Source organism: Dreissena polymorpha, chromosome 6 (genome assembly GCF_020536995.1).
Source record: "Dreissena polymorpha isolate Duluth1 chromosome 6, UMN_Dpol_1.0, whole genome shotgun sequence".
In the NCBI taxonomy this organism is placed as follows: Eukaryota; Metazoa; Mollusca; class Bivalvia; order Myida; family Dreissenidae; genus Dreissena; species Dreissena polymorpha.
The window spans coordinates 12752134-12767157 of NC_068360.1; the positions used below are offsets into that span (position 1 = coordinate 12752134).

Below are 15024 nucleotides of genomic sequence, written 5' to 3' on the forward strand. Positions count from 1 at the left end.
GTGTGGGTGTGCTTGTCGTTGGTGAATTATATGTATCACTCAATCCATGAACGCTTTCCGCTCTTGGCTTCTCAGATTTGAAACCTTATATTTTTGGAATCTTGTATAGGTTTAAATGCCAAACAACGCATTGCATCCGCCATTTTATGCATACAAAATCAGCATGTAGTGGAATCCTGCGCGTACAAAACAAGTCAATGTAGAGTCCATATTCATAATATCTTGTGTTACGTAACATGCGCAATCGAAGGTGGGTCATGCTATTTCACCCTTCAAATTAAAGCTGTCTTCACCAACAGCCGCTTAAGAAAAGCGGTAGATCCAATAAGACATGCGGTGCCACTTAGGGCTCTATTTGTAGTTTTTGTTTGATAATTCAATTACGCAATTTCATTCAGCATTTAACATCTCAAAATTGCAGCAATTATTCAAAATTTCCTTTTTTTTTGCAACTTGTAAGTACATAACTAATGTGGTAGGAGTGTTGGAATACTATTTGGTTATTTCATGCAGAGTCCTCATAAGGGCCCTCGCACCTAGCCACCCCCTCCCCCCGCACACACACGGATAAACATCATAAATATGGACACAGTTGATTTCTGTTTTATAAATCACTAACGATATTTTAAAATAAAATTAAAGCCTGCCGTACGGGAGCCGTGGAACCACGTTAACTTATAGCAAAACTTCTACGGCGGTCGGTACGACCTGTGAAAATGGGGATTCGCCGTATGGTGACATTGCGGACGATGTAGATTTTCTACCGCCATCTAAGTAATCTCTCGATTTTAGTTATCTACGACCGCTGGTCAGCACCCGTAGAGCGCGTATCACTGAGATATTGTTTGGGCCTAGCTCTAAACATTGGTAGCGTAATAAAGTTAGGCAACAATGTGTCAATAAAACCACGACGATGAATCCGAAGGATACATTTTATTTCATGCGATTGGAATGCAAATATCCACAATAACGCATTAGCATTAAAACGAGCAACAGTAGCTTTAAAGTAGTGAAGTGCGTTCAGTTCTCCGAATTAAAAATTAACACTAGCTTATGCATCACAGCGATGACGTAGACATATTCACAGTCAAACTATTTTAAAATATTCTAAGAGATTTAGCACTAAGTTTCGTTACATAAAAATAATAAATATTCTGTGGAAAAAGTGTTAACTAATGGATTTATGTTTATTCCCAATGTGTTTTAATTACTTGTTACGAAAATGGATTAAAAAATTTACATTATCTGGGAGCATGCTGGTGTAATGCTGACTACCTAGTGAGAAAACCAAGAATGACTAGAAAATCAACAAAACGTTTGAATTTTGGCCGAAATGTGGCCGAAAATTGGCCGCGGCCATAAATCGGCCACCGGCCAAAAACAGCCATAGATACAAAATGGCGGAGAAACCACGCTGACTTCGTCACATAGTTACACAACATTGACTCCTTAGATAATCTACGTGATGAATGAATTTCTAACATTAAAACACGAAATGATGGTAAAATATTACAAAGGTAATGATTACAAGGTACTTACTTGAGACATAACTGAATTCATTTCTACACAGCAAGGTATTTGTGTATAACAACAAATGCAAGTGCAATATGCGTAAATGGATAAAAAGTAATGGGGTTTATTAAGTGCATTTAGGACCGAGATGACCAGCTTCAATTCCTAGTGGCAAAGCTACGGTGCATTGTTTGCTACTCCTCTCGGTTAACTTCAACAAAGGGAATATTAGAAGATGATTCAAGGTAAGATACATCCATTAATTTCACATTGACGATACTTATTTTATAACAGATAAAAGCCTGACACGGCAATAAAGTACTTCAATATTACCATAAGAGGGTCACGTGGGAGAAAGAGAAACGCGGCCGGCCCCTGCTGTAAACATACCTACAGTAACATACGTCTACTTATTTGCTAAATTGCGAATAAATATTTATTATTCAAATACTAGGCCTTGTTCTTATTTAAATACACACAAACCAACAAAATCTTTATTAATTAAGGTTTTCAAAACCTGCAGTTCACTAGGCTTCCGAATGATTCACAAAAGAGGATTTGAATTTTTCGGTGTTTCTTAGCGAAGATCTGGGACCATTCGGTGTCTGTTTTAACCCTTTGGATCCTTTAGGAAGCTTGCGTGCCTGATCTGAATCGAAAGAACTTCAGCACCCAAATGTTGATACTGAATCGAGACGGATTCGGAATGTTCGCCGAAACATTCGGAATGTTAGGGAACTTATTTCCAATGACGTCTTTATATTTTATCCATAACGAACGGATCCTGCAGAAACCCCACGAAATGATGTGTGGAGGAGTGTTTAGGTATACACACTAGGAAGTCACGCCACCTGTGTGCTGCAGGTATACACACTAGGAAGTCACGCCATCTGTGTGCACAGGTGGTTAGCGTGTGGCTATGATATTAATTAGTGAAAACATCATTTTGAATGATAAATAATCATATTATAACGAAATATTAACTTTTCTGAAAAACAAAATTTTACTATGAAATATATATATAACAAGGTATGCAACTCAAAATCAGCCCAAAACGGGGTGCATCGCTTTGAACAGCCATATCTTCATCAATTGTGCAGCGATTTTCACGATCTCGGTCTTATTCAACGCAGAAATGAATTTCCTTTCTGGAAATGTATATGTCTTGCAATATTTTTACAAATGCTGGGTCAACTTTTAAGAAATAACACGATACACAACACGTATGACCCAGTTGACAGTGATCATGCAGTCTTTATGAATGAAATCTACAGTTGTAAAGACACACCTCCGCATTGGACCAATGAAATGACCCGTATGTTTAAAATGTCAGTTAGTTGAAATGTATGTAAACAAAGATTTCAAACGGCGCTGGACAGTTAGTCTTGATGCATAATGTAACGGCAAGAACGGTAATAATGTTTTTTCATACGTTTTATTGAATTATGGTATCGAACTACATGAACTTTGTAGGGAAGTTGCCCTTTACTCCGTGAAGATTTCAGTCTTAAAGACTGCATGATCACTGTCAACTGGGTCATGCGAGTTGTGTATCGTGTTATTTCTTAAAAGTTGACCCAGAATTTGTAAAAATATTGCAAGACATATACATTTCCAGAAAGGAAATTCATTTCTGCGTTGAATAAGACCGAGATCGTGAAAATCGCTGCACAATTGATGACGATATGGCTGTTCAAAGCGATGCACCCCGTTTTGGGATGATTTTGAGTTGCATACCTTGTTATATATATATATTTGATAGTGAATTTTTTTTTTCAGAAAAGTTAATTTTTCGTTTTAATATGATTATTTATCATTCAAAATGATGCTTTCACTAATTAATATCATAGCCACACGCTAACCACCTGTGCCTGTGTGCTGCAGGTATACACACTAGGAAGTCACGCCACCTGTGTGCAAGGTATACACACTAGGAAGTCACGCCACCTGTGTGCTGCAGGTATACACAATAGGAAGTCACGCCACCTGTGTGCTGCAGGTATACACACTAGGAAGTCACGCCACCTGTGTGCAAGGTATACACACTAGGAAGTCACGCCACCTGTGTGCAGCAGGTATACACACTAGGAAGTCACGCCACCGGTGTGTTAGGTATGCACACTAGGAAGTCACGCCACCTGTGTGCTGCTCCTGCTGCTCGGGGAGGATAAAACATCAAGAAGCATGGAAAATGCAGAGAAGCAATTTGGCTCTCTTTTCTGACAAACTCCTCGCAGCGGTTATCTCCCCACGGCCACTATCGATAACCACTAACATTACAAGAAAATCCACCCAGATATTGAATGATTTTTGTAAGTATTATATAATGAAAATTAGTATCATTTTTTTTATATTTTGAAAATAGTGTTTAAGGTTAGGTTCATAATGAAAAATAAATTACCCCTTAATAAAAAAAACCGCTAAAAATAACAACAGGAACATTATTGTATACCGTGGCTGGCTCGGCTATCATCACGTGGTTGCTTATAACGGCAGGTATTTGTAATCGAGCTACGCTCGCAGGGTGCAGAGTCAACGGGTTTTCCCGGGTTTTCCACACGGGCTGGACAGAATGACACACCGGGCTCGACACACCGTTAAGAACGTTATTCTTTCAAAAATCTGAAGTTATTGAAATACATTTGCAAATATCTTTAGTGCATAAAAGACAGTTTTTCTTGCAGTTTGTGCCGATATCTTAAGGTATAAGAATAAGTCCTTGAATACGTCTGAAATCGGTGACAAAATTTCACGTTGCGTGAGGCATAACCGTGTACCGGATGCAGTAGATACCGGATTTTTAAACAAGAACACTGGCTTATTAAATAAAGTAATTCCGATGTTTGTCAAATCACCATAAGCAGCATAAAAATATGTATTTTATGCACTTGTTGAAATTCTTTAGAAAAATAATATTAAAAAGTTATTTGAAATAAAGTACCACTTTTATACGTCGTGTATAATTCCATTAAAGTTAAAAGGGGGTTACCCCACAAAGTCACGTGATCCCGCACCCTGGCTCGGCAATAGTACAATCTCTGCGCGGAGGTTGCATTTCTTAATGTTGCCAGTGTGTTTCGTATTGTACATGTTTTTAAATGGAAAACAATTCGGGAAATTCTAAAACGATAATACGATAGAATCGGAAGTTGTTGAATTGTAGATTGCCAACAGGGCATTCGTAGAAGTTCTTGAATACAACACTCCGTATTGATAAAGGTTTAATTATTTTAAGCTCAATGATATAAAATAAAGAACATATATATAGAGAACGCAATGCAAGAATTGCTCTATTTTGAATTCCCATCTATATAAACAAAGTCGTAATAAAATTTCATTTTGTGGGGGTATAATTGCAGTTTGAGTCACGCGTGTATTGTTTAAGAAATCTGTATTAGTAATATTATCCGTTTAGTAATAAAGCGCAGTAGTGCATCCACTTTCACGAATATATTTGCCGTTGGCCGTTAGTCAAATAGGTGCTTGCTGACAAAGTGCAGATATCGTCCCTTAAAAAATTAAATATTTGTTAAATATCATCTAATGACTTTGGGGAAGAGTAGGAGGCATTTCAAGTTCTATCATGCCATTGTTTTAATGTTGAATACCACACGTTTCTATGAAAATCTGGTCGTCATTTTACCATATTTAAGCTCATGAACATAGAAACTGGTTAAGTGGAAGCAGTAGAAGCCGATTTTGACTCGGACAAATGTAAAAATGGAATGACGGCATTATGCCAATGTTGGGTCGACATCGAGTAATGTTAGTTTAAACTTTAAACATATTTATTTCAGCTCGATTGCATTGAAAGCCTAATGCTTATTTGAAATGCTCTCGAGTCCATTTCTTGGGACTAGAAGAAGTACTTGGTTTGTATGGGGGAAATCTAAAGAACGCTCCCACAGCGAACCTTTTCCACTGCGACTTGTTAAGTAATCTAAATCGAGTAATGTTGCATATTCGATCTTGGGACTGTAGAAAATCAAAGCGCTAAAGGCACTGCAGCTGTTTGCTCCTTGAATGCTTTATATATTAGAGTCACAGGTCATGAAGTTCGACTTTTTTAATTATGACAATCGAACGGCCACAGTGGTGAGATTTTGCAAGAACATCAAGGAGGAAAATGAAATTGATTTATAATTTCGAATAAATTTAAACACGATTTACACAAACTCCTAGTCTCGACCAAGTTATTACATCCTGACACATTCATAATAGGTCTAGCAATGTGAGGATCAACATTACCAAAAATATATTTAAGATCATCTAATGGTAAACAATCCGAAAAATCTACAGTCCCCGCTTAAAATCTCATGCCAATTTACAGCTACAGTTTGACATATTTAAACAGTATTGTGCATAATGAAGATGCCATTAGTTTATTCGTCAACATGAAGTAGTGATCCTTCTGGCGAAATATATGTAAAATACATACAAATATTATTAATATGAAATAAAACTTTAACATTTTAGTATTAATACAACACCATTTTACAGTTTATCTCTGACAATATATATTTGTTAAACGTTTTCATTTATAAATACTTTAATTTGAATTGCCGTAGACAAACAAAATGATTGTGTGTACGATAAGCTAGGGTGGTGCGGTAGTCGAGTGGTAACACACTGGTCTACCATTCCAGAGGTCTCCGGTTCAATTCCTGGCCGGGGCACTGGAAATTTCAGAAATGCTTCAAGTGTTTCCCACTGGTATGAAACCCAGGTAATGCTCGCGTGTATCGGTGCTATACACCGAGCACGTAAAAGAACCAATGGATCTATTCGCAAAGAGCTAGGGTATCACACCCGGATTCCTTGTATCTCAATACTGTCTCTTCTGCTTGGTGTCTCTTCAGCAAAAACCCCAAAGCACCCCATTGAAAATAAGGGTTATCCTTGACTGCAAGGTCAAAAGAAATACATACAGTCATACAAACATACATACATACATAAGTACATACGTACGTACGCATGTATGTATTAAGCTTTATCAATTTCTCCGGTAGTTCTTTTTGCAAGTTTCAAATAATACAATATTGAGATAAAAGAAGAGAAATCGGCTATTTTCTAAGTTCGTATAAAATCTTTGAATTTTCAAAACTACATACCAAATATAAAGTCTGTGCCATTCGAATGTCGTCTGCCACTTTCCTAATCTACTTGAGTCACATCGGCGTTTCAATGCATTTCGTCCGATAGAAGTCTCGATGAATGTCATTCTGACTCAATCATCACGTGAATCAATGAGTATATGATCGAACGTAAAAATAACGTAATGATAAAACTGATAGTTTTTATAACTTTATATATTTTCGTACATTGTGAAGAACACCTTGAACTTGAACTATGAAAGACTGTACACCAATATTACTTTTTGTCAACTTATAAATGCTCAGACAATATTACAACACATAAACCATTCGATACAGTTTTAACATATAGTGGCCATCAATCAGTTTGGTCACTTTATTAATTAAAAAAAAAATAAAGAAATCAGACGGAGAGCTTTACGAATGTATAGGTCCGCATATAGTTGTTGGACTTAGCGCTGTATGTAGTGGGTAAGATTTGTTAATGTTGCTATTAGTTAAGATATCTTACTAAAAACCAAACATATTAGACATGAATACCGAAAAGAACGGTTTCGGCTGTATAAAAAGCTATTATATTTCAACGAAATATGTGTTAAAAATGTGATTTTACCCAATTCAAACAGAGCTATGATGAAATAATTTCATCCAACACATAAACTCCCTTAAGGGCCCCACAGATTATGACCCGGCTCATCCTCAGCCCGGGCAGGTTCATTACGAGGCGTTCACAGCTATGGGTAGGAAGTGATTTACTTAAACTAGAGAATAATTCTGTAAAGTGGGATGATTAAATGAAGTCATGAATGGATATACCAGAAAAGGTAAAGGAATTTGCATAACAGTTAATAGTGGGTATATATTAAAATATTCATAGCCATTTCAATTACTATTCGATGACATTTGTGCGTTATGGTTGTAAGACTATTAATATGGAAGGATTGCGTTGGATTACACATCGCTTACGCATAAATATATGCTGTTCTGGAAATAAATACAATTAGTTATTATTACGCAATTGAATAACTGACAGATACAAGTAAGAGTTATACCGTTACATGGGTTCTTGAGCGCATGATTGCGATGGATTCCACTTCGCTTGCGCTGTACAATTAGAGCCGGGGTATTCGAACTCAACTGACAGACTCAAGTCAGTATTATAACGTTTCATGTATACATTCGGGAATTATTGCGATGGATTCCATGTCGCTTTCGCCGAATATTGAGATCAAGAGTATTATAACTCAAATGACAGATTTAAGTCACAGTTGTAAAAGTACATTTGTACATACATAACTAAGCACTGCATTGCGATGGATTCCACGTCGCTTGCACTGCGAATTTGGATAAATATAAATAAACTGACCAATTTACGTTTGAGTTTTAAAACGTTTCTGGTATAAATAAGCGCATTATTGCGATGGATTCCACGTCGGTTGCGCTTTATAATAAGGGGATTTTTTTCTCAACCGACAGATTCTAGTCTGGAATATTACAATATACATGTTACAGCAGCGCATTAATTAGTGCGATGGTTTCACGTCGCTTGCAGTTTTACAATACGATATTCCATAAACAAATATTATTAGGCAAAATAAATTTACAATACTTACAGATACAAGTCAGAGTTCTAATTTCAATTAGTAAAATTACTACAATTTAAAAAGTTTAACTGACCTGACAGATTGGTAATTAGTTCTTCATTAATCGTTTTATATTTTTAACAAATAAACATTATGTACAAAATGGATTGAATAGTCACGATGCAACGCAGCAAAAACTAAACTAATTTTCTCTTTGCTTAAAGAAATCGATACTAGTTTATTTGTTGCTTTGTAGTGTTGTGCTTAAGAACGATCTTTGATCCTTTAGAACATGATATTTTATTAAGAAAATTAAAATTGTTTAATTTTTACAATATTCAATCAAACGTTCCACTTGTTATCCAACTGACTGGAAACATGTTGTTAACATGTGACACATAAAGTCGTGTGACTCGATGTTCCCCCCAAAGACTCTGGATATCGTTTTTAAATAATATGTGCATGCTATTGCAATAAAAATTTCCTTATAAACAAAAAGATGCATATGCTGATCATCCAAGTTTGCTGGAACCATTTTCTGATACGCATCGTATACAAAACGAACTGCAGAAGAGAGACATATTATAAGTCTCAAGTTTTCACAAATTCTGTCAAATTGCTCTTGCAATATAAAATGTTAAGCAATATAGAAATTTCTACATGTTGTGCATATTTTGCAAACATTAGTGTTTATGTTTGTAATGTTGCATTTACGAATAACAAAATTAATAGTGTTTAAAGCACAATGAAATGAAAAAAAATGATTAGATTATATTATTCATAAAACGTGTTTCACTTTGTATCATGAAATCCAGAAACACAACAAAATCTATGTTGATCGGCTTTCGAAATTCATAAGACAATTCTGGAAAACATGATCTGTATATTAATATTGACTTTGAAGCATTAAATAAACAAAATGAGCATGTTTGTCGATCAAACGTTGGAATGTCATCATATACGTTCTCAGTAATAACAAGAAAAACATGCTTATATAATGCATATAGTTAACTTATGATTGACTATGTGTAATTTTTGGGAACAGGAAAAACAATCTTAAATTCTAAAGATACCCGTTATTCAAACGAGAATATGGCTGATTGTTCTAATAAACCTTTATAATACCATCTATCACACTGGTACGCAAAAGAATTGAATCTCATTTGATGATAGTCCAACACACCACACAGCAATACAATACAATGCATAACACTACAATGCAATATAATATATTACAATACATAACAATAAAATACAACACTGTGCAGTACAGCCAGTACAGTTCAATTCAGTGCAGTGCGTTGCATAGCAGTGCTTTGTAGTACAGTGCAGTACAGTTTAGTACGGTACAACCGTTTGAGATCAGGTATGCCAAACAAAATTCTTTTCAAATGAGCATAGTTCGGTATATAAATCACCATGATCTAATATTAAGAAATTAGCAACGAACAATTTTACAAAATACAAAAACATTTCACTGTATAAATTATTATGGAACAGTACCTTTTGGAAACTTTTCAAAGCAATAATTCAAACGTGCATTAAAATCATTATATTTAAAATTCAAAACAAGTATGACATACATTATTTTACTTGTATGAACATATTTATTTAATATGATGTTTCATTGTAATAAACATTACTTTTTGCTTCATTCATTTGTTTATTTTGATAATTAGTTTTTTTCTATATGCTACTCTCTTTTGTACAGCTCTCCAATATTAACCAGACATTTAACTTTTTTGCATTAAATATTATAGTTCTGTTGCGAGGACTAAACTGTTTTCCATCATGGACGCGTTTAATCGAATGAAGCGAACCATACTCATTTAACTGTTACGGTCAAATGTGACTGGTGTATAACCATCGTCGGACACCCCCGGTCTATTCATTACGTTACTCTCCATTCCAAATGTATGAGCGGAGCGTAATCAGCAGCCATGGGTATCCGACGATGGGTTAGACTAGGCGTGTTTTCTTATATTATGACAAGGAAACGTCATTTGTGTATTTATATAGAGGATATTTGTTGGATGCGGTTGATTGTCGATTTTAATTCACGAATGATCATAGAAAATAACATGCGCCACGAGTGAAAATATATTTTTTCTATGATCACGAGTGAATTAATAACGATATTCCACCGAATTCAACAAATTTTCTTTTTATTTTATGCTTTTTTTCACAGTTTATATACATTGTTAAAGAGTTGAACGAAAGAATTTCGCTGGGATAATGACGTGATTTCGTCAAAAAATGACGCCATTTCACAGTAAACAATGAAAATTATCGATAATTTTTACTGATAATTTTCACTGTTTGAAACAGTGAAATTATCAGTTTTAATTCACTGATATTTCTCTATAATCCACCGGAAAGCATACAATAAAAATGTGTATTGCATACATTCTTGCTTTCTTTTAATGTAGCGTATGTGATTGTTAATAAAAACAAATATGAATTGATACGAAACCAGTACGAAAAAACAATAAAAATCGTACAGCACATGAGGTCCGGTAAATTTTGAATTTTACAGAACCTCGTGATTTTACCGGACCTCCGTCTTTTTTACCGCAAACTATAGATACTACCTTTTATTCGGGTTATTTCTATCACATTGACGTTCACATTTTTTAATTAAAATACAGTGAAGCGATAATTTTTAATTAATCTTTCTTTATGGTACTGTATATGGTAAAACTTTCAACTATAAGTGATGAAATCTTTGTATTGTTCGGCGTAGCGGTTTAATACCGCTTTCATCTTAAATGATCTTTACGTAACCCCAGCAGACCCGAACGAATTTATTCCAATAATTTATTGGCAGATTCGAGAGAAATTCCCCATAACTCACTGCGTCTGTGTTCAAAGTATTGGATGTAACACTGTTCATTATAAGCAATACCGGCCTACTCTTTGCATGTTCATACGAGACACATTGACGTTACGCTGGCCGAGACGCCATAAGACTCATTTTCGCATGACGCAGATCTGAACGTGTGATTTGAATGTGTCGAATAAAAACTGCGTGCTAATAAAATATTAATATACCAGAAATGTATATGGTGAAGAAATAAACTCCTCATAAGTCATGTGAGGACACACGATGTTATCTCCCGTCGTTCATTTTGTTTTGCTACGAACACTATTGTGTGGTTTTAAATACGTGCACTCAATAACTCACATTTCATGCAGTGGAAAAGCGAAGTGAAAAAACAACAACCTTTGATTCCAATTTAATGATTTAGAAACGTTATTTTCTAACATTTTTTCAAATTCAGGATATACGCCGAATATCTTGTTTACTATAAATTACAATCATTTTAAACAATACCAAATCGTGTATTATTCGGTGAAACTGTGAGGCGGCTTGAAATGCTTACTTTCGCATCATATGTTGACAAGGTCAAGTAGAAGGGAAGTTCGTATCGTTCCCTGCTTGCACTTTATGATCATTACATGGATCGATACCAGTAAACGTCATTTCAACCATTGAAAAACTGTTGTGTTTCTATCCCCACTGTGGGAGCGTTCATTGTGCCTTCACCAATGACACCAAATACTGGTTCCACCCAGGGCCAATCACTCCGTGTATAGTCGAGGTGCGTAGATGCTTCAGAGCCAAGGGCCCATCACTCCGTGTATAGTCGAGGTGCGTAGATGCTTCAGAGCCAAGGGCCCATCACTCCGTGTATAGTCGAAGTGCGTCGATGCTCCTGAGCATGTACTTATCTTGTCTTATCGGCATATTAAATGCAGAGTAATGTTAAGTATCTGGTATGATTACATGTATTTAATCACAAAAACAATTTCTTAGAACTAAAAAGGCATATTAAAAAGTCGTTAATGTTCTTTTACTTTTCCGTTGACATTATATTTTGATGTCCAAGCAAAAAAACAAAACAAAAGAAATAATATAAACACCAATCAAGAGCATCATTCTACAAACACCTATTAAATATGTACATTGTATAAATATATATTCAGTCATTTAAAGATCGCGTACAGTGTCATTCCGCTAAATGTATGCACTATAGGATATGGTAAATATACAGATACCTCAGTAAACAGAAACACAAATTAATATATAGTAAGAAACACAAACAAACTAGTATTGTTGTGGATTTTACCATCGAATTTTTTTATTAGTTCAGAAAATCCTTTTGCGTATTATGAGTTACATATTTCTTAAGATTTATTTTCGTTCTTAAAGTAACACATTTCCAAATACAGACTGCAATTTCATTCCATATTTCCATACCATACCAGTGTTTAAGTATGGAGAGATTTGTAAATGAACATCTCGCCTGGAATACGATCGCTTCACTGAATCCCTTGATACAGCGTTCAGAAAACCTTGACACGATAACACCAAAGTGGCGTCTATGCGTGTAGATTACGCGACATTCTGGATTATTTTAATCCCTTATTACACTGGTAAAAATAAAACTTGTTTTGCATCATTTGTAATTGCAAACAAATATTAGTTGTTAAATAACCTTAGCTTTATATAATGCGAGAGTTAAACACGCTCCCAGACGCTTGCGCGGGTACCAAAATCCCCCATGTTACTAGGTTTAAGTTGGTATTAGTAATACATAACACTTTTTCAATGGTATTTACAAATGTTATTTTCGAAAATATTAACAAAACAGTGTATGCATATGCATCTGGCATGAACAAGCGTTTTATAACTGGGTTTTCGGAAAGTTAAACATCATTTCCGACGCCGGGCGGGTACCAAATCCCCCTTGTTATAACTTATAAAGGTGATATTAATAACATTAAATTTTGAATCACTGTAATTAAAAAGGCAAAACAACAAATAGGATTTTTTCATTTTCTAAAATAAATTAAGGTTCTATATCGGTGATTTGGTAATACTCGTACCAACATCCCCAAGTTTCCACTTGTAATGGTTGTATTAGTAATGAATAACCCTTCTGCGATGGAATTAATCAATGCTATCTATGGAAATATTGACACAACCTTGTTTCACTTGTTTTTTTTACACAATATGGCGATTTATAACGGGGATATCTATAAGTTACGCTCGATTTGTCATTGTGGGCTCTGGTACTACTCACATGTACCCCGTGCACTCTTAAGTATACTTAAATGAACCCCGGGTACGGAAAATATACTAAAACGTACTCGGCCAATTAAGACTGTACCCGAGCTTTATCCCCGAACAAAATCCGATGTCGAAAAACGCCCTACGGAATACGAAAATAAAATCTCTTTGAACAAAATCTGCCTAAACATGCTTTTTTGAGTAGGAGTTTCGATTATTTAGAGGTCATTTTACATAATATTGACATAAACATGAACATAATCAATTTGAAAAAGAAGCCGACAACGACCAATTTATCGTTGGAATTCCCGGGTACGTTTCAGTAAATTATCCGTACCCGGAGTAAATTTAAGTATACTTAATAGTACCCGGGATACATTTCAGGAGTACCTGGGCCGACAATGACCAATCGAGCAACTTAGAGCTCCAGATAAGGTTTTGTGAAATTCTTAAATTACTACCAGATTTTCAAAAAGAATTCTTAACTCTGAAATTTTATTCTTAACGTTACTACTAAGTTTTGGAAAATAATTCTTATTTTTTCTAAATGACCTAAAAATAAATAATAATGGTTATTTTCATGCAAAATAATAAAAATAAACATACTAGCAACTTTATTTATACGAGTTCAACAGTGTCTTTTCAGTATTATACAATTTTATTTTTCAAATACCTTCATATGCCCAAACTGTGCTTAGATTGCATGCCTTAGATGAATTTTTACATATTTCACAATTAAAACGGGTCTCCCCTTCAATCTTTTCAACGATTAGCCACGGGACTTGTCCCTTCCACTCGTTCAATGTTTTTTGTGTGTTTAAGTTTGGACCCGTCGTGTCGCGTTTTTGTTGAGCTTTTCCGACTGTGTCGGCAACTGAACATACAACATCGTATAAGATCTTTTCTATAATGTCTTTCTAAACATTTAACTTCGGCTCATTTTGCGTACAATATGTTAAAAGCGTGTTTTTGGACGCTTTGCAGTTTTTTAGGACGCTCTCTGGGCGCCGCCATTGTTTTTTGACAGATAGACTGTTTATTGGAAAAAATGCGCTTTGTTAAACAAACCCAATAACCATTCTCTATAAGCACCGCAAAGATCTTCAATACGCGAAAAGAACTCAATAAAAATCGATACGAACCGATGTAAAAATATTATTCCTAACTTGATTTTGTTATTCTTAATGGTACGACAAGATTTTAAAATAAATACGTAACGGACTTGAAAATAATTCGTAATTACGAAAATACGACCCTTATCTGGAGCTCTGTAAGTTACGGATCGTGGGTAGCGAAATCCCTCATGTGGGTACATATACATATGATATAACTGGTATTTAGCATTGCATATATATAGTTATTGTCCCCTACCGGTTTCACCGGAGGGGACTTATGGTTTGCAGTCTGTCAGTCAGTCTGTCAGTCTGTCAGTCAGTCTGTCAGTCAGTCAGTCTGTCTGTCACACATTTCTGGATCCTGCGATAACTTGAAAAGTTCTTCATATTTTTTCATGAAACTTTAAACATGGATAGATGGCAATATGGACATTATGCACGTCATTTCATTTTGTTCTTACGTCAAAAATTCTGGTTGCTATGGCAACATTTTTTTTTAAACTCTGACAATGGTGGAAATTTCTGACAATGGTGGAGCCGGTAGGGGAAATATATTGCTTAGCAATAGTCTTGTTAATCTTTGTAATGGAAAACGCTACAAAGAAATACGTTGAGTAATTTTCTGAAATAAATTAACGTTCTATATT

General features: G+C 35.2%; 1 protein-coding gene across 4 annotated transcripts in view; it reads left to right on the forward strand.

Moving 5' to 3' along the window:
- The first annotated feature begins 460 nt into the window (after positions 1 to 460).
- Positions 461 to 15024, forward strand: part of LOC127834648 (uncharacterized) — a 31261-nt gene continuing 16697 nt past the window's right edge. The window contains exon 1 of one of the 4 annotated variants that reach the window (XM_052360670.1): positions 461 to 1757. Coding sequence is in view for 1 of the 4 variants with exons in the window: in XM_052360669.1 (XP_052216629.1) it covers positions 7412 to 7429 (18 nt within the window). In the remaining 3 variants the exon portion in view is untranslated. Of the gene's footprint in view, positions 1758 to 3613; positions 3825 to 7317; positions 7430 to 15024 lie in introns of those variants that run through there. The other 3 variants (XM_052360668.1, XM_052360669.1, XM_052360667.1) reach the window with 3 other exon arrangements.